Source organism: Vicia villosa, linkage group LG2 (genome assembly GCF_029867415.1).
Source record: "Vicia villosa cultivar HV-30 ecotype Madison, WI linkage group LG2, Vvil1.0, whole genome shotgun sequence".
Classification (NCBI taxonomy): Eukaryota; Viridiplantae; Streptophyta; class Magnoliopsida; order Fabales; family Fabaceae; genus Vicia; species Vicia villosa.
The window spans coordinates 167,760,987-167,779,993 of NC_081181.1; the positions used below are offsets into that span (position 1 = coordinate 167,760,987).

At 42.3% G+C, this 19,007-nt stretch overlaps 1 protein-coding gene across 1 annotated transcript; it reads left to right on the forward strand.

Annotated features, from left to right (window-relative positions):
- Positions 1–4,751: 4,751 nt before the first annotated feature.
- LOC131650585 (uncharacterized) lies at positions 4,752–18,602 on the forward strand. Its single transcript, XM_058920290.1, has 3 exons — positions 4,752–5,610; positions 5,716–6,096; positions 18,589–18,602. Exons 1-3 carry the CDS (start codon positions 4,752–4,754, stop codon positions 18,600–18,602), a joined length of 1,254 nt encoding a protein of 417 aa, XP_058776273.1.
- Positions 18,603–19,007: the final 405 nt, after the last annotated feature.

Genomic DNA, 19,007 nt, shown 5'->3' on the forward strand with positions numbered 1-19,007 from the left:
AGAAATAGAAATATTTGACTGGCAGAAAATACACAAAATATTATCTTAGTAATTAAGCAATATTATGACAACTAGTACAACATTTAATACTGACAGTATAAATATTACATACTATATTGAAAAGTACGACGAATAAACGGTACGTTTAAGAAAATAAGAAACACGACAAATTTTAAAAATGACGGTTGACGAACCATGCTATGATTAATAACATGTAGAGGAGTGGGAGTGCAACCATTGCAGGTCCACACTTCTCAGGACTGTGTAGGCAGAAGAAAGTTGTGATCACCGTAGCAATGGTGACGACTGTAAGAAGCAGTGTTTCTATCCATTTTGCCATTTTTGCTAGGGAAGAAGAAATGATGGATTATGAGGTAGGAATTTGAAAGATGATTTAGAATTTGATGTGAGATTTGTGGGAAGAATGAGAGGTATTTATAGAATGGAAAGATGATAGAGACGTTGGGGAATGATGTGATTCCGTACAAAAGGAAATTTGAGTGGTAGTGAGATTTGAAAGAAAGTGTAAGGTATTGTTGGGAAAAGAGAGATGGATAGAATAAAGTTGAGATTTGAATTTGAAAGGATAGATTTGAAAAGATTTTGAAAATAATGGAATATAGCACAAAAGTTAGTGGGAAAACAAAAACAATTGTTACCAGTACAGTGTGAGTTTCCTGCTTTTGCGCCTGCAAAAAGATTTAACCCTGCATGAACTGTGTTAGTACTATTTATCTGTAAAATAAATAAATAGTATTTGTGAAGTAAAGAACAGTATTTGGCGTTTGCGTAAGAATAAATTCCACTGTAAGCCAAGTTACTGTGTAAGAAAAATTCTGAAAACCAAGTTCTTCATATGTCAGGATATTTTGAAAAAATCCATGTTTATATGAGACTCTTAATTTTCATATTGAAACTTTCCTGAAAAAAGAAGTGGGCAAATTTTGGGGTATAACACGCGTGTTTTGAGTGACTGGATAAGGAGTTACGCGTGCCTGAAGTCATGCCATAGACATGGGGAGTGTGCAACTTATTGTGAGGTTGCTGCATGAGAAGGCATTCAAGGGACCACCATAACACAATGCACCGCACACACACTATAACCCTCCATGCACACACACTATAAAAGATGGAAACGCACTTATTTCTGAGGTGGACACGCATTTCACTCACTCTCACTGTATCACACTCTCCTCTTCTTCCTTCACTCTCTTTTTCTCTCCCTTTATTCACGTCCAGAAGTTTGTTACGGTTTCTAACAAACTCTTCTCCCTCAATCCTCCACCACCTACAACCACCTTCATCTTCCTCCGTCAACCTTCGTCACCTTCGTTAACCAACCTCAATCTCATCACCCGCACCTTCATCATCTTCTCGCAATCAACACAATCATCATCTTCACCGCTGAATCATCATGGTCTTCACTCTCATGCTATCACCTTCCACGTCTACATAGAGTCATCACCATCTCCGTTGCTCTGGTTCCTAAGTGATTGCTTCCAGATTAAGCGCGAGGCTCTCATCATCAAGCTTCACGGTCTCAAGAGGAAGCAGGGGATTATCTTCTTTGCGTGGATCAAGATTCGTTTCAGGTATGGTCCCTAGTTTCTCTAAGCATCATTGAGCATGTGATAGGGTATACAAGCGTCGCTGATTGTACTTGTTATGTTACATATATGCTATACAAATCTTGAACGTGATTCTGATGTAGAGTGCTAGTCCTCGCTCCCCTGCCTCATGGCGCTATGTTTGGATCCTATGCGTAGAGAGGATTATAGCGTCGTGTTTAGTGTAGCTTATGATGCAAGTTCATGTACCTAGGTTTTTAAGAGTGTCTTCAGTTAGTTTGCTAGAGCAGGAATCAGATGAAACAAGGTTTGGATTTGGAATCTATGGCGAATTCCGAGCAGGACGGTGGTATTTGTTCTTGTTTCTGGGCATTTTGATTTGTAACTGCGGCGGAGGTTCACCGGAGAGGACGACCGGAGGGTATCTCCGACGTCTGAGTCAGTTTGTATTATCCCTCCTCCGCTGACGTGGAGTCCACGCATTGGGCGGTGTTCCCAGTTGCTGGCTCACTTTGTCTTATCTCAATCATTGAGATGATGTGTTGGCAAGCTACCACTGGCTCGGATTATATTGTCTTGTATTGTTTTAAAATTAGTTGACCAATTGATTTTCTCTATGCTGCAGCATTTGTCACGTAGATTTTATGTAAGCCATGTAATGAATGCCATGATGAATAAAGAATAAAGGCGAATAAGATGGAATAATGAACGAGATGGTTTGCTGGCCATTGGGCCACGATGCACTGGGCCTAGAATAATTTCGGAACCACACCCTTGCCTTATTAGCGCACCACCTGCAATAAAACTGGGCCTCACGCCCATGCTTTCTCCACCCCCCTGTTTTGGCCCAGAATGCATTTAATTGATTTTAGTTCATAGAAAATGCTAATGCACCCCCTGGTAGTTTAGTTCTAGTTTTCATTTTAATTTTTTGTTTTCTTTTACTTTTGCTTCTTAATTTTTTTTAAATTCTAATAAAAATACATAAAAAATGGTTTTAGATATTTTAGGGTGTGTAAGTAATTGCCTTGGTTTTTGTTAATTTTTCTTAATTGTTCTAATCCTTTTAATAAATCTTTTTCTTCGCAATATGTTTGAATTTTCTTTGGTTAACACTTCTTTGTAAATAATTCTCTAATAGACTTATGAATTGATTTTTAGTCTCGTTTTTTTGTATAGAATTAATAGATGTATGTGTGTTTGTGAATAATAGTTTGTTTGATATAGCTCTCGATTTTATTTGTTGCATATTGATTTTCCTTTACCTATCTCATGTATAGCTTTCCTTAATAAATTGTGTAGCTTTTATTATTTTGAATCCCTTATATAGACAACTTAGACTAGAATTTAGATATAGTTCCCTTCTCATCTTCTTTTTCTTTTCAACTCTTTAAAATACTTAATAAAAATCGATGAAGATCATACCGTTGCTATATTTCATGGTAGGAAAGAAATGATTGAGGCGTAGGCCTCGATGTATGTTCTTTCCTACTTAGCGGAGAAGAAATGATTGAGGTGTGAAGCCTCGATGTATTTCTTAACCGTTATTTAGAGAAACGATTGTGGCGTAGGCCTCGGTGTGCATTCTCTAAATATTCACAAAAGAACTCCTTTTTGTATTCCTACTTATCGGAGAAGAAATGGTTGAGGTGTGAAGCCTCGATGTATTTCTTAACCACTATTTAGAGAAACGATTGTGGCGTAGGCCTCGATGTGCGTTCTCTAAATATGCAAAACAAACTCTTTTTGGTATGATCTAAATCACAGATAAAATCCCCATAAAAAAACACCGATCAAAAACACATAAAACACTAATAAATGGTCAGATTTAAAACAAAGTAAGGAAGTGGTGCGAAGCCTTGTAGTAGGTTCTTGTCACCATGGAATTACCCTAAAAGATACAAACCAATTCTCTCTCTCTTCCCTCTTTTTTTAAGGGCATTGTCATCTCCGCTCCATTGCATCCTAGGCGATCCCTTATGCAAGAGCGCGAGCGTTAACTCCGCCCAACTAAAAAACACAAAAACAAACAGAAGATCTTTAGCCGAGCTACGGCAACTCTGATTCCTGAAAAGGATACGTAGGCAGCGGGGTAGGGCCCGTGCGAGTACAATTCTTTCTTTTCCCTACATTTTGCATTCATTTCGCATTTAGACATAGACATAGTATACACCCTTTAGATAGAAACAAACATAGGTGGATACCATCGAGTACGATGGGCGCGAGGGGTGCTAGCACCTTCCCCTTGCGTAACCGACTCCCGCACCTAGATTCTCTGGTCGCAAGACCCTGTTCCTTCCTTTGTTAGGTTTTCTGATATTCCTTTCCCTTGTGGGATAAATATATTGGTGGCGACTCTGTTCTTTTTTTCGCGAGCGTGCGACAGCTGGCGACTCTGCTGGGGACGTTGCTAGACCTGTTGCTGGTCCATCCATAGCGAGTCGATCCTAGCCTGCGTTTGTTTGTTTATTTACTGGGTGTTTATTTGTTTTTATGTCTATACCTTGTATATATGTTTGCATGTTTATTTTTCTGCTTGCATATCATGTTTATTTCTGTTTGCACATCATGCATATGGATTATATTCTGTGTTCCTTGGGGTCTTCTGTTCTGTTTTGCAGGTTGGGTGGGATGTTCTATGAGGTAAAAGGCCCAATACCCAGGCCATGAGTGATACCTTAGGAACTAGGAATAGAGTGGCCATGACGGACAGAAGACGTATGTCTGATTGATCCGATCATGTATCCACGGACAGAGCTTGGTTGAAAGAGGCAATATCGTATGATTACGCCTACTTTCAATCCTCTGTTGGCTTTTTTCGACCTACCCTGACCTAGATTCACCTGTGAGTGGGGAGGGATATACATGACAGGTACCGTTGGTGACCGTTCTGTTCTGTTGGTGACTTGTGTTCTTAATGGTTTCACTGTGCCTGTGCCGGACCTTTGATCCTGCAACGTCCGATCTCATTCAGAGGCCACACACACTCCTCCTATGTGGGGAAACCTCCATTGCATCATTTACATCATGGCATGTTTACCTTTCAAAAAAAAAAAAGAAAAGAAAAGAAAGAAAAGATGTAATAAAAAAGAGAAAGAAAAAAAAGAAAAGAAGAAAAATAGTATTATTTCTCATATGCATGCCATTTTTCAGGGTATCCGAGGCTATTACCTTTCATCCAGGATGGCTAACAACGTGACTGCTACCAGAGAAGCTACAAGGCGTACTCACACTTACAGTTTCCATCGCGAAGGCTTGATTCAGTTGGAGCAATTGGGTGGATTGATCGCTGGTCATAATAAAACTGTGTTCACTGAGAATTATGGAAACATCTTGACCCTTTTGGACTCACACGTCGACGAATGGGGTTTATCTACTCTTCTCCAATTCTATGATCCTGACTTGCGTTGTTTCACCTTCTCAGGCTATCAGTTGGCTCCCACTCTCGGGGAGTACTCTCATTTTCTCAATATCAAGATTCAACACAAGGTTCCTTTCGTTTGTGTCCCAGAGAAACCTGATTTGGACAACATTGCCAACGCTCTTTATTTGAGCATAGAAGACGTCCTTGGGAATTGGAAGAAGAATGGTAACACCCATGGTTTCTATATGAGTTTCTTGGCTGAGAAGGCCCAAGAGTTGGCCAACAAAAAGATGTGGGAGGCTTTCAACGCCCTTCTGGCCGTTTTGATCTATGGGATCGTGATGTTCCCTAACATTCACAAGTTCGTTGATCTGGCCGCTATATGTCTTTTTGTGGATAAGAATCCGATCCCTACTTTGCTAGCCGATACGTACTATTCTGTTCACTCTCAATATGGGAAAGGAGGAGCCATAAGAAATTGTTTGCCGTTGTTATACACCTGGTTTAAGTCCCACCTACCTACAAGTGGTCCTTTCATTACTTCTACTCAGAAATGGCCTCAAAGGATCATGGGGCTTACTGGAAATGACATTGTCTGGTGTCCCACTGGAATGGACGTGGAGAAAGTTATAACTAGCTGTGGTACTTTTGACAACGTTCCTCTCATAGGAACAAAAGGTGTTATCAATTATAATCCTAAGCTAGCGTTGCGTCAGTTGGGTTTTGCACTTGAAAACAGGCCTTTAGACAAAGAGATATTCGAATCCGTTTGCTTTGAGAAAGGAACCGATCCAAAGGGTCTAGAAAAGGTGAGGAGTGCCTGGAATAGCATCCATACAGATGATCAGACTTCTCTAGGTGAAAAGAATGCCGTTGCCAAACAAGCCTACACGGATTGGGTTGAGGATAGAGTTAAAGATCGTCTGTTGCCTTTCCCGAAGGTTAATCCATTGTACAAGCAACCGCCTAAGGTTCCAATTGCCATTATGCCTACTGAGAATTGCATCCCAGTAAATATGGAAAGCACCCAATTGCACGAAAAGAAGTCAGATGCGCGACCAAAACATCATCTCATGGACCAAATAGGGGTTGAGTTGACACATGAAGCCAAGGTGCTGAAAGAAGGATCTGTGAGAGTTCAAAAGAGGGCTAGAACGGAAAAAGGTGAGAGAGACACTACTGTTATTGTCGAGGATCACCAGAAGATCCTAAAAAGGGCCATGAAAGAGGCAGAAGAGAAACTCAAGCGAGAGCACCGAGAAGACTTGAAAGCTTATAAGCTCAAGATAGAAAGGGATGCTAGAGTTGAAGTGAAGAATCTGAAAAAGAAACTGGAAGAAGAGACCACTAAAAGAATGGCAATTGAGACTCAACTGAAAGGAAGTCACCTCCGTAATACTCGACTAACAGAAGAAAATGCCAAGCTCAGAGATCGAATGATGGGTATGGAGGACGTATCTGAGAAGGATTATCTCCCAGAATGCAAAGGATGTGACGAACTCAGGGAGTGCTGCAAGAAGCTAGATGGGCATTTGTTTCGCAAAGATGAGGTGATTCAAAGCCTTCTTAAAGGAAGAGATCGAGAAGCAACCAAGAAACTGTTTGATGAAACTAAGAAGTGGAGCGACGAGCACTTCAGACAAGGAGGACCTCTGTTTTATGTTCAGATGGATTGATGTTTGAGTTTGTATGTCTCGACCACCACCAGACTTGTTGGATGGGGCCTTTTATTTCCTTTGTTGAACTATCTTGTTGATGTATGGCTCGCCCAAGTTTAAATTTCTGTTATGAATAAAAAGAACTAGTTTCTCTTGATGCTTATCTTTTGTCACATTGTTAGATATTCTGGATCAATATTAAATCTTGGATACTCTGAAAATGGCACATCACGTCATACGCACACATGCACTCATACATTCACATTATCACATTGCATTTTTCAGGTTATTGTACAAGAAACTAATTGGGGTCCCTTGCAGCAACAGATTTCTGCTTCAACAACAAAGCTGACTTCCTTACATCCTTACCGCACCAGAAACAACGAGAAGAGAATCATGGAACAATTTGAACAGAATCAAGCTGCCCTCCGTAGGGATATGGATGTTATGGGGGAGAGGATGGCCCAACTTATGGAGACTCTCCATGCCGTTGTTCAAGGGCAGGATGAACTCAGAAAGAGCGTCGCTAGTTTGGTCAAGGATGTTCCTACCACTTCTGTCGACGGAGGGACGAAAACTAAAGAGACTCCTATTAATGAGACACTAAAAGTAGTGGACGACCACCATGAGGTTATTGATCTTGAACATGATCTCACTGCTGAGTTGACCGAGACTGCTAAGATGTACCAAGCTCTTGAAGAACGCCTTAAGGCTGTCGAGGTTGCTAAAACTTCGAGTTTCGACACTGCTGCTATGTGCTTGGTACCTGGGATTGTTATTCCCCCGAAGTTCAAAGTGCCGGATTTTGATAAGTACAAGGGAGTTACCTGCCCAGAGACTCACATTCGTTCCTACTGCCGTAAGATGGCCGCTCACGCTGGGAACGAACCTCTGCTTATGCACTTCTTCCAGGATAGTCTCACTGGAGCCCCGTTAGAGTGGTATATGAAGCTCGAGAGGTCTAATGTCAGTACTTGGGGAGAACTTGTTGATGCCTTCTTGAAACAATACCACTACAATACTGCTATGGCTCCTAGCCGTGCCCAGCTGCAGAATATGTCATAGAAATCTGAAGAGTCCTTTAAGGAATACGCCTAGAGATGGCGTGAACTTGCTGCTCGAGTTCAACCTCCCTTATTGGACCGAGAATTGATTGATCTGTTTATGGGAACTCTGAAAGGGCCGTATCTTCAGCACATGGTTAGTAATACTTCTCCTTCCTTTTCGGATGTGGTCATCATTGGTGAGAGGGTTGAGAACTGTGTCAAAGCTGGTACCATTCAAGGAGTTACTAATCCTAGCAACTCAAGTGGTAATGGTAAGAAGCCGTATTCTGGGTTTGTGAAGAAGAAGGAAGGTGAGACTAGCACCGCTTCTGTTGACCAAGGCCGAGCTCCTGCATATTCTGCTGTTCCACCTCCTTATTATCCGATGCCTTATGCTGTTCCTGGTCCGTATGTCCCTCAAGCATATGCTGCTGCTCTTCCACAACCATGGATGGCACCCCAACAGCCTTTCGTACCACAACAACAAGCTGCTGCTCCTCAGAATCGTCAACAGAACCCTAGGCCTCAAGGTCTAAGGGGCCCGCAAAGAACAAGATTCCAAGATAGGCGTATCGATCCGGTTCCGATGTCATATGCTCAGCTTCTCCCTCAGTTGCTTGCTGGTCAATTGGTACAACTCCGTGAACTTGGACCTCCACCTAGTCCTCTCCCTCCCGGTTATGATGTTAATGCTCGATGTGAATTTCATTCAGGGGCTCCAGGCCATACTATTGAAAAGTGTAGAGCATTCAAATTGAAGGTTCAGGATCTCCTTGACGACAAGCTTATCTCGTTCGCTCCAACTGGTCCTAATGTGCAGAATAATCCTATGCCTCCTCATGCTGGTACGACCAATGCTATTGAGTTATGTGATGATCAGATCCTGGTAAATGATGTTAATGAGGTTAGGATGCCGCTAGCAGTTGTCAGAGAGTATCTTATGCAACAAAAGGTTTTGTGTGAACTACATGACTACTGTTTGCAATGTTCTTCTAATCCTGAGGAATGCACTAGGTTGAGAGAGGAAATCCAGAAACTAAGGGATGAAGGTGTTCTTAGAGTGGAAAGGGTCGTTCCTGTCGAAGATGTGGCTACTTTAGAGATCCCTTACTACCCTGCTGAGATATCAAAGACTCAGGACACTTCTTTGGTCATTCATGCTCCGAGTACTCCTTTGGTCATTCAGGCTCCGAGGACTCCGTTGGTTATTCAGGTCCCAAATGTTCCTTCGACTCCTTCAACCTCGTCTCTTGTTCCCTCTCCTGTGAATAATTCTAAGGCTGTTCCTTGGAGTTATAATGCCGTGTATATTCGAGGGAAGAAGTATGACTGTCCTCCAGTGGGTAATTCGAGCATCACAAATATTGCTGGCACTGGTGGCATTACCCGTAGTGGTCGGATCTTTGCTGCCCCTCCTCCGCCTCCTAAAGAGACTAACAAAGAGGCTAGTACACAAGCAAAAGGAAAGCAAGTTGCTGTTGATCCTCCTGTAACACGTAATGCCCAAGATGCCGAGCAACTCTTGAAAATCATTAAGAAAAGTGATTACAAAGTGATTGACCAACTCGATTAGACCCAAGCCAAGATCTCCATCTTGTCTCTCTTGGTACATTCTGAAGCTCATCGTGATGCTCTGATGAAAGTTCTGGCTTCCGCTCACGTGACTCAAGACATTACCGTGCCTCAGTTTGAAGGGGTTGTGACCAACATTGCTGCTGGTAATTGTTTGGGTTTTTCTGATGATGAACTTCCACCTGAGGGTAGAGCACACAACAAAGCGTTGCATATCTCAGTCAAGTGTCTGGATGCTGTGTTGTCTCGAGTTCTGATTGATACAGGTTCTTCTCTTAATGTGATGCCCAAGACCACTTTGTTTAAGCTGAGTATGGATGGGATTATGATGAGACCATGCACTATGAGTGTCAGGGCGTTTGATGGCTCTAGAAGGTCCGTAGAAGGGGAAATTGATCTGCCTGTTTTGATTGGCCCTCACATGTTCTATATTGCCTTCTATGTCATGGATATAAGTCCTTCATATACTTGCCTCTTGGGTCGTCCTTGGATCCATGCTGCTGGGGCTGTGACATCTACCCTCCATCAGTGTTTGAAATTTGTTGTAAATGACAAGATTGTTGTGATCACTGGTGAAGAGGATTTGATTGTCAATAATCTGGCGTCATACCGTTATGTTGAAGTGGAGGGAGAGATACAAGAGACACCTTTTCAGGCCTTAGAGATTGTGTCGGTTGATAAACTCCCCGTGGTTGAGAATAAGAAGGAACTCGGAGCACCCCTCTCGTCTCTAAATGATGCTAAGGCCTTCTTAGAAGATGGTACTCCCCATAGTGCCTGGGGCAAGCTGATTGATGTTCATGAGAAGCGAGACAAGTATGGCCTTGGGTATCAACCATCCTCTCCTACTCAGCTCAGCATGATTCCTGGAAAGAAGGTGATTCCCCCCATTTCTCAAGTGTTTGTCAGTGCAAGCACCAGTTCTGGAAGTCAAGTTCTCGCCGTGGATGATGATGATGAAGAGGATCTCTCCAAATTCATTTTCCATGCTGCGCCTGGACAAGAACTCAACAATTGGACTATCTTGGACATCCCTAGAGTCACTTTCATGGAGATGTAATTTTCTTGTTTCGATAAGTCATATGCTTCGCCCTAAGCATTTTGACCACTTGTATAAAGAAGGGCCCCCCATGTTGTTTCAGTTTGTTTAATATTGAATGAAAATCATATCTTCGCATGCAGTTACTGTTCCATTTCTTTCATTTTTGTTTCTTTTACTTTAAAAACTTTTTCAAAAATGGCAAAGCTTTTTCTTTTTCTTTTTATGTGTTGCATCCTAAGGCATAAATCATCCATCGTGCAGATCTGGCTCGGATTCCAGCAAAAATGATAATGTTACAGTTCCACGTCTTGATATCTTTGAGAATCCAATTGACCAAGCTGATGAGGATAGTGGGGAAGATTGTGAAGTCCCTGAGGAATTGGCAAGACTTTTGAGACAAGAGGAGAAATCTATTCAGCCACATCAAGAAGCCATAGAAGTCATCAACCTCGGTTCAGAAGAAGCAAAAAGAGAAGTCAAGATAGGGGCCGCTTTGCAAAGTGATGTAAAGAGAAGGTTGATTGAGTTGCTTCGAGAGTATGTTGATATCTTCGCCTGGTCATATGAAGACATGCCTGGTTTAGACACGGATATAGTTATGCACAGGCTACCGCTCAAACCAGAATGTCCGCCTGTAAAGCAAAAACCACGACGAACTCGACCTGATATGGCTTTGAAAATCAAGGAAGAAGTTGAAAAACAGTTGAAGGCTGGTTTCTTATCTGTGTGTGAGTATCCTCCTTGGATTGCAAATATAGTACCCGTTCCTAAGAAGGACGGAAAGGTACGCATGTGTGTTGACTACCGAGATTTGAATAGGGCAAGTCCGAAGGATGATTTCCCTCTGCCTCATATTGATGTGCTAGTCGACAACACTGCTCAGTATTCGGTGTTCTCCTTCATGGATGGTTTTTCTAGCTATAATCAAATAAAGATGGCTCCTGAAGATATGACCAAGACTACTTTTACCACTCCGTGGGGTACATATTGTTATAAGGTGATGCCTTTTGGTCTTAAGAATGCTGGTGCAACATATCAACAAGCAATGGTGACTCTTTTCCACGACATGATCCATAAAGAGATTGAGGTGTACGTCGATGATATGATTGCAAAATCCCAGACTGAGGAAGAACACTTGGTATATCTTGAGAAACTGTTTGCTCGTTTGCGTAAATTCAAGTTGAGGCTTAATCCAAACAAGTGCACTTTTGGAGTGCGATCTGGAAAATTACTCGGATTCATTGTGAGCCAACGAGGGATTGAGGTCGACCCTGATAAAGTAAGAGCAATACAGAACATGCCAGCACCGAAGAATGAAAAAGAGGTTCGAGGGTTCCTTGGGAGATTGAATTACATAGCCAGGTTCATTTCTCATCTCACTGACACTTGTGAACCCATCTTCAGACTGCTGCGCAAAAATCAAGATATCCGTTGGGATGATCGTTGCCAGGAAGCCTTCGAAAAGATCAAGCAGTACCTTCAAGAGCCGCCAATCCTTATGCCTCCGGTTCCTGGGAGGCCGCTTCTTATGTACTTAACTGTGCTTGAAGGATCTATGGGGTGTGTGCTGGGCCAACATGACGAGTCTGGTCGAAAAGAGTGCGCCATTTATTACCTGAGCAAAAAGTTTACCGATTGTGAATCCCGCTACTCACTACTCGAGAAAACTTGCTGTGCTTTGGTATGGGCTGCTCGCCGACTGAGGCAGTATATGTTGACTCACACCACTCTATTGATCTCCAAAATGGACCCGATAAAGTACATCTTTGAAAAACCGGCTCTTACAGGAAGACTAGCCCGGTGGCAAATGCTTTTATCAGAGTATGATATCCAGTATGTCACACAGAAGGCCATCAAAGGGAGTGTCCTTGCGGATCATCTTGCTCATCAACCATTGGAAGAATATCAGTCAATGAAGTTTGACTTTCCTGATGAGGATGTCATGAAACAAGATGATAATGAAGGACCCGAACCAGGAGAGCGATGGACTCTCACGTTCGATGGTGCATCAAATGCTATGGGCCATGGTATCAGGGCAGTTTTGACTTCTCCTCGTCAAACTCACATCCCTTTCACAGCTAGAATATGCTTTGATTGCACAAACAATGTCGCAGAATACGAAGCTTGCATAATGGGTCTCGAAGCAGCCATTGATATGAGAATCAAGATCCTTGAGGTTTATGGGGATTCTGCCCTGGTTATACATCAAGTAAGAGGTGATTGGGAGACAAGACACCCCAATTTAGTCCCTTATGAGGACTATGTCTTGGAGTTGCTGCCCGCTTTCGAGGAAATCACTTTCAATCACATCCCCCGTGAGGAAAATCAATTGGCAGATGCTTTGGCTACTTTGGCAGCTATGTTCAGAGTTAGCTCCCCTAAAGAAGTGCCAGACATAACGATCCTCCGTTACAAAGAACCTGCGCATGCATTCCCTGCTCACTGCCTCACTACCGAAGATGTGTATGATGAAAAGCCATGGTATTACGACATCAAGAGGTATGTTGAGAAGCAAGAGTATCCCGAAGATGCTACGATTGGTGATAAGCGGACGCTTCGAAGGTTAGCATCCAAATTCTTCTTGTCAGGAGACGTCCTGTACAAAAGAAATTATGATTCAGTTTTGCTCAGATGCGTGGATAGACACGAAGCAGAATTGATCATGCGGGAAATTCATGAAGGATCTTTTGGAACTCACTCCAATGGACATTCTATGGCCAAAAAGATTTTGCGAGCAGGATATTATTGGATGACGATTGAAAGTGATTGTTACGTGTATGTGAAGAAGTGTCACAAATGTCAAGTGTATGCTGACAGAATTCATGTTCCTCCGACTCCTCTGAATGTCCTGACATCGCCTTGGCCCTTTGCTATGTGGGGCATAAACATGATTGGACGAATTGAGCCACAAGCTTCAAATGGGCACAGATTTATTCTTGTTGCTATCGACTACTTCACCAAATGGGTTGAGGCCGCTTCTTACAAGAACGTGACCAAGCAAGTTGTTACTCGCTTCATCAAGAAAGAGATCATATGCCGATATGGGGTTCCAAACAAGATCATCACTGATAACGGGTCCAATCTTAATAACAAAATGATGGCAGAGTTGTGTGAAGAGTTCAAGATTGAACATCACAATTCGTCACCCTATCGGCCAAAGATGAATGGCGCAGTCGAAGCTGCTAACAAGAATATAAAGAAGATTGTCCAGAAGATGGTTAGAACGTATAAAGATTGGCATGAGATGTTGCCATTTGCTTTGCATGGCTATAGAACTTCGGTTCGTACTTCAACTGGGGCAACTCCCTTCTCTCTTGTCTACGGTATGGAGGCCGTACTACCTGTCGAAGTGGAAATTCCTTCGTTGAGAGTCTTGATGGACGCCAAACTCGATGAAACAGAATGGGTTCAAACGAGGCTTGATCACCTCAATCTAATCGAGGAGAAACGCTTATCTGCTATCTGCCATGGTCAGTTGTACCAAAAGAAGATCAAGAAAGCGTATGACAAGAAGATTCGGCCTCGAGAATTCCACACAGGTGATCTAGTCGTAAGGAAGATCTTGCCAATTCACACTGATCCAAGGGGCAAATGGACTCCCAACTATGAGGGACCATACATTGTGAAGAAAGCATTTTCAGGTGGTGCCTTAATCCTGACAAAGATGGATGGGGAAGACGTTCCGCTTCCAGTCAATTCAGACTCAGTCAAAAAATACTACGCATAAAAGACCCGCTAGGTCGACGTACCTAGGCAAAAATAAGGGCATCCCGGCAAACCAAAAAGGTTTGGGCAAAAATTAGGGATAAAACAAAAAAAAGAATAACCCGCTAAGTCGAAAACCCGAAAGGGCGACTTAGGTAAAAAGGGGGCATCCCGCTGGATTGAAAACCCGAAAGGGCGATCCAGGCAAAAGTTAGGGATCGAAAGCGAGAGGCTGCAGTCTGAATGTCCTTCACAAAGACCACTATACGCTCTTGACAAAACGGGTGGATCAATCCAATCATTATCCTTCTGAAGCAAAGCATTGAGAGGATCGAGGATATGGGAACTGTAGCAATATCAGTTTTAATGGAAATCCGAGCATTTCTCTTTGCCATTTCGCTCTTTGCCTTTTTACTTTTTATTTTCTTTTTCGCAACTACCTCATTTAGGAGTTGCTTCCTTGTATAGAAGCCTATTCACGGGCATTCCATTAATAAAATGATCTTTTGACGCGAAAGCTTTCTTTCTTTCTTTTCATTTTTCGCATGCGAGGTGTGATTTAATTCATTATTAAACATTGCATTGAAAGCAGGGGGAATAATAATCACAAAATCAAAACGAAACATGATGTTACATAAACATAGAAGTGCTCTAAGGGGCACCATTTGCATCCGAACGTTGTTTTCTGTGCAGGTTGCAGGATCTAGCCGTCATGATAGGTCACAAAGGTCATCATCAGCCCACATGAAAGTTCCAGAGTATCATTCATCAGTACTGGTAAGCATGGAGCACATGAAAAGGTCCATATCCCTCTTCAATATGGCAGACAAAGAATGGTCCCCCAAAGAACTCATGGTTCCCCAAGCAGCTTAGGATGTAAGGAAAGTCGAGCAAGATCATTTCATCCCCAGCAGGGCTATGTTCCAACCCTCAACGCAGTTACCAATAATCTTTGGTACTGTAGGGTTCCAATATCAATTCACGATGATGGTTCAAGATCACAAGACAACGGACCCCGGCGATCCTACTCTTCTGTTCCACCGAGGGCCTTTATTTGGCACCCTTTGCATATAGAATCCATTGCATATAGCATTTGCATCCTCGAAAGCGTAGCATATCCATCACAATGGATCATTGCGCCATAAAAAACTCAAGCATGCATACAAAGCATGAGCCAGATAATAGGAGCTAATGTTGAATCAGAACAATGACCCATCCCCTCAAAGTTGTTACCTGTACAAACTTTGCCTGATATCTGCTATCACACTACAAACGCTTTTTAAGCCACGGTGCCGATACGAGGTATCCTCAGCTCCTGATGAGCGTCTGACACAATGTCTTCTTTTGTCCCCTGATGTCGAGTCGATGTTGAGTCATAGATCGCCACGAGATCTTATTCCTTTCCAAAGTGTGGAAAATCGCACGAGATTTTCTTTCGATGTTGAGTCATGGATCGCCACGAGATCTTATTCCTTTCCAAAGTGTGGAAAATCGCACGAGATTTTCCTTCGATGTTGAGTCATAGATCGCCACGAGATCTTATTCCTTTCCAAAGTGTGGAAAATCGCACGAGATTTTCCTTCGATGTTGAGTCATAGAACCACGAGATCTTATTCCTTTCCAAAGTGTGGAAAATCGCACGAGATTTTCCTTCGATGTTGAGTCATAGATCGCCACGAGATCTTATTCCTTTCCAAAGTGTGGAAAATCGCACGAGATTTTCTTTCGATGTTGAGTCATAGATCGCCACGAGATCTTATTCCTTTCCAAAGTGTGGAAAATCGCACGAGATTTTCTTTCGATGTTGAGTCATAGATCGCCACGAGATCTTGTTCCTTTCAGTCCTGACGTTGGGTCGTAAATCGCACGAAGTCTTTTTCTTTCGATCATCGTTTCGTACAACCATTCTTTTGGGAACCTTGTATTGGCACCTTGGGCTACGTTACAAGCTACCACCCTTCTTCCAATTACTCACTGTAAATATTCTTCCACCAGAAAAACAACATTAAATTTCTCTTTCCCCAGCAGATATCAAAACAAAAAATAAAGAATAAAGATCACTCCATCTTTTCAGGACAAATTTCAGGTCTTGATATTTAATCTTCTTCTACCTCGAATGTTCGAAAGGCTAGCGCCAATCTCACCTTCAGGTTTAAGACGATTAAATAGGGGCAACTGTCATACCCCAAATTTGTCCTACCCTTTAAACTTCTAACTGGCTTAGGCTTTACATTCATGTACATACATCACTTAGGTCATAATCCATACCCGTGCATTCATATCATTGGTATTAACCAGAGACTAGCAAGGGATAGCTTTTATGGCAGAAGATTTCCTACCAAATGTATGGATCTGAGGTGCAATCATGTGGCTTTATGTTCATTGAAGTCCTCCTGGATTAGGGTTCTCTCAGTCTCAACTCAAGGCATTGGTTGAAAAGTACAAGCTTGATGTTCATCTGATTATCCTGAATTAGGGTTTCTTGACCAAAGTCAACACAGTTAACTTTTTGGTCAAATACATTGACCAAGAGCTGATTTTGTAAGGAGAAGTGGCATGATGCTTGTGTGGAAGTGTTCAGTTGATTTCCATTGGTCAGAAGCAGATTAATCGGGAGTTTCATTGAAATCGGAGGAAAATCAAAACAGTTGACTTTTGGGTCAAAATCGGAAGAATTATTCAAGTATCAACTTTTGATGGAAAATCGGTCAAGAAAGGTCAAAGAACGAATAAAATCGGAGGTTTGACAAAAAGTTGCCAAAAATAGAAAAATGACAAAAGTGGAAAGTTCCATACTTAGAAAATTTTGTGCCCCTTAAAAATTTTGACGAACAGTCCACTTCACCATCAGTTTGCACGTGGAAAATGACATTATTTGGAGAAATTTCCAACATCAAAGTTGTTCCTCTCATGGAGGAGAACAACTTTGTAGTTGGAAACTTTTTCATTAGAGGCTTGGTTGAAGAGCTATCAAGGTTTGAAATGGGAGATTTTCATTTGAATCAAGTCATGAAGCTGGGCATATTCCTGGTCATACGTGACGCATTTCTACGAGCACGTGGCGTGCCAACTTTGAAGCCAATTTTATGCAAATTCAGGGACCCTATAAAAGAAAATTTGGTACAAACATGTTCTTTGCCATTCCCTCTATCCATTGAAACAAGAACCAAGTCCATTGAGTGGATAATGAATCGATTATGGGCCCCCAAATCGACCTCCACACTAAGCCTAAGCCACGCATATGGCCAGGCCAAAATCTGAGTCACGCATAAGCATTTAAACAAGTAGGTGGCGTGCCAAATGTAAGTCCAAATTTAAAGATATTAAAGCATCTTCCAAGGTCAATACCGATATGAACTTTCTCTACTCCACGTCCTCTTTCTAAATATCAAAGAATCGCGTGTTTTGAGTGACTGGATAAGGAGTTACGCGTGCCTGAAGTCATGCCATAGACATGGGGAGTGTGCAACTTATTGTGAGGTTGCTGCATGAGAAGGCATTCAAGGGACCACCATAACACAATGCACCGCACACACACTATAACCCTCCATGCACACACACTATAAAAGATGGAAACGCACTTATTTCTGAGGTGGACACGCATTTCACTCACTCTCACTGTATCACACTCTCCTCTTCTTCCTTCACTCTCTTTTTCTCTCCCTTTATTCACGTCCAGAAGTTTGTTACGGTTTCTAACAAACTTTTCTCCCTCAATCCTCCACCACCTACAACCACCTTCATCTTCCTCCGTCAACCTTCGTCACCTTCGTTAACCAACCTCAATCTCATCACCCGCACCTTCATCATCTTCTCGCAATCAACACAATCATCATCTTCACCGCTGAATCATCATGGTCTTCACTCTCATGCTATCACCTTCCACGTCTACATAGAGTCATCACCATCTCCGTTGCTCTGGTTCCTAAGTGATTGCTTCCAGATTAAGCGCGAGGCTCTCATCATCAAGCTTCACGGTCTCAAGAGGAAGCAGGGGATTATCTTCTTTGCGTGGATCAAGATTCGTTTCAGGTATGGTCCCTAGTTTCTCTAAGCATCATTGAGCATGTGATAGGGTATACAAGCGTCGCTGATTGTACTTGTTATGTTACATATATGCTATACAAATCTTGAACGTGATTCTGATGTAGAGTGCTAGTCCTCGCTCCCCTGCCTCATGGCGCTATGTTTGGATCCTATGCGTAGAGAGGATTATAGCGTCGTGTTTAGTGTAGCTTATGATGCAAGTTCATGTACCTAGGTTTTTAAGAGTGTCTTCAGTTAGTTTGCTAGAGCAGGAATCAGATGAAACAAGGTTTGGATTTGGAATCTATGGCGAATTCCGAGCAGGACGGTGGTATTTGTTCTTGTTTCTGGGCATTTTGATTTGTAACTGCGGCGGAGGTTCACCGGAGAGGACGACCGGAGGGTATCTCCGACGTCTGAGTCAGTTTGTATTATCCCTCCTCCGCTGACGTGGAGTCCACGCATTGGGCGGTGTTCCCAGTTGCTGGCTCACTTTGTCTTATCTCAATCATTGAGATGATGTGTTGGCAAGCTACCACTGGCTCGGATTATATTGTCTTGTATTGTTTTAAAATTAGTTGACCAATTGATTTTCTCTATGCTGCAGCATTTGTCACGTAGATTTTATGTAAGCCATGTAATGAATGCCATGATGAATAAAGAATAAAGGCGAATAAGATGGAATAATGAACGAGATGGTTTGCTGGCCATTGGGCCACGATACACTGGGCCTAGAATAATTTCGGAACCACACCCTTGCCTTATTAGCGCACCACCTGCAATAAAACTGGGCCTCACGCCCATGCTTTCTCCACCCCCCTGTTTTGGCCCAGAATGCATTTAATTGATTTTAGTTCATAGAAAATGCTAATGCACCCCCTGGTAGTTTAGTTCTAGTTTTCATTTTAATTTTTTGTTTTCTTTTACTTTTGCTTCTTAATTTTTTTTAAATTCTAATAAAAATACATAAAAAATGGTTTTAGATATTTTAGGGTGTGTAAGTAATTGCCTTGATTTTTGTTAATT

Bases quoted from the DNA above. Each gene is read 5' to 3' on its own strand.
- LOC131650585 (XM_058920290.1), top strand. From the start codon at position 4,752: ATGGCTAACAACGTGACTGCTACCAGAGAAGCTACAAGGCGTACTCAC. The intron at 5,611-5,715 runs GTGTTATCAATT...GCTTTGAGAAAG, and splicing joins TCCTCTCATAGGAACAAAAG to GAACCGATCCAAAGGGTCTA.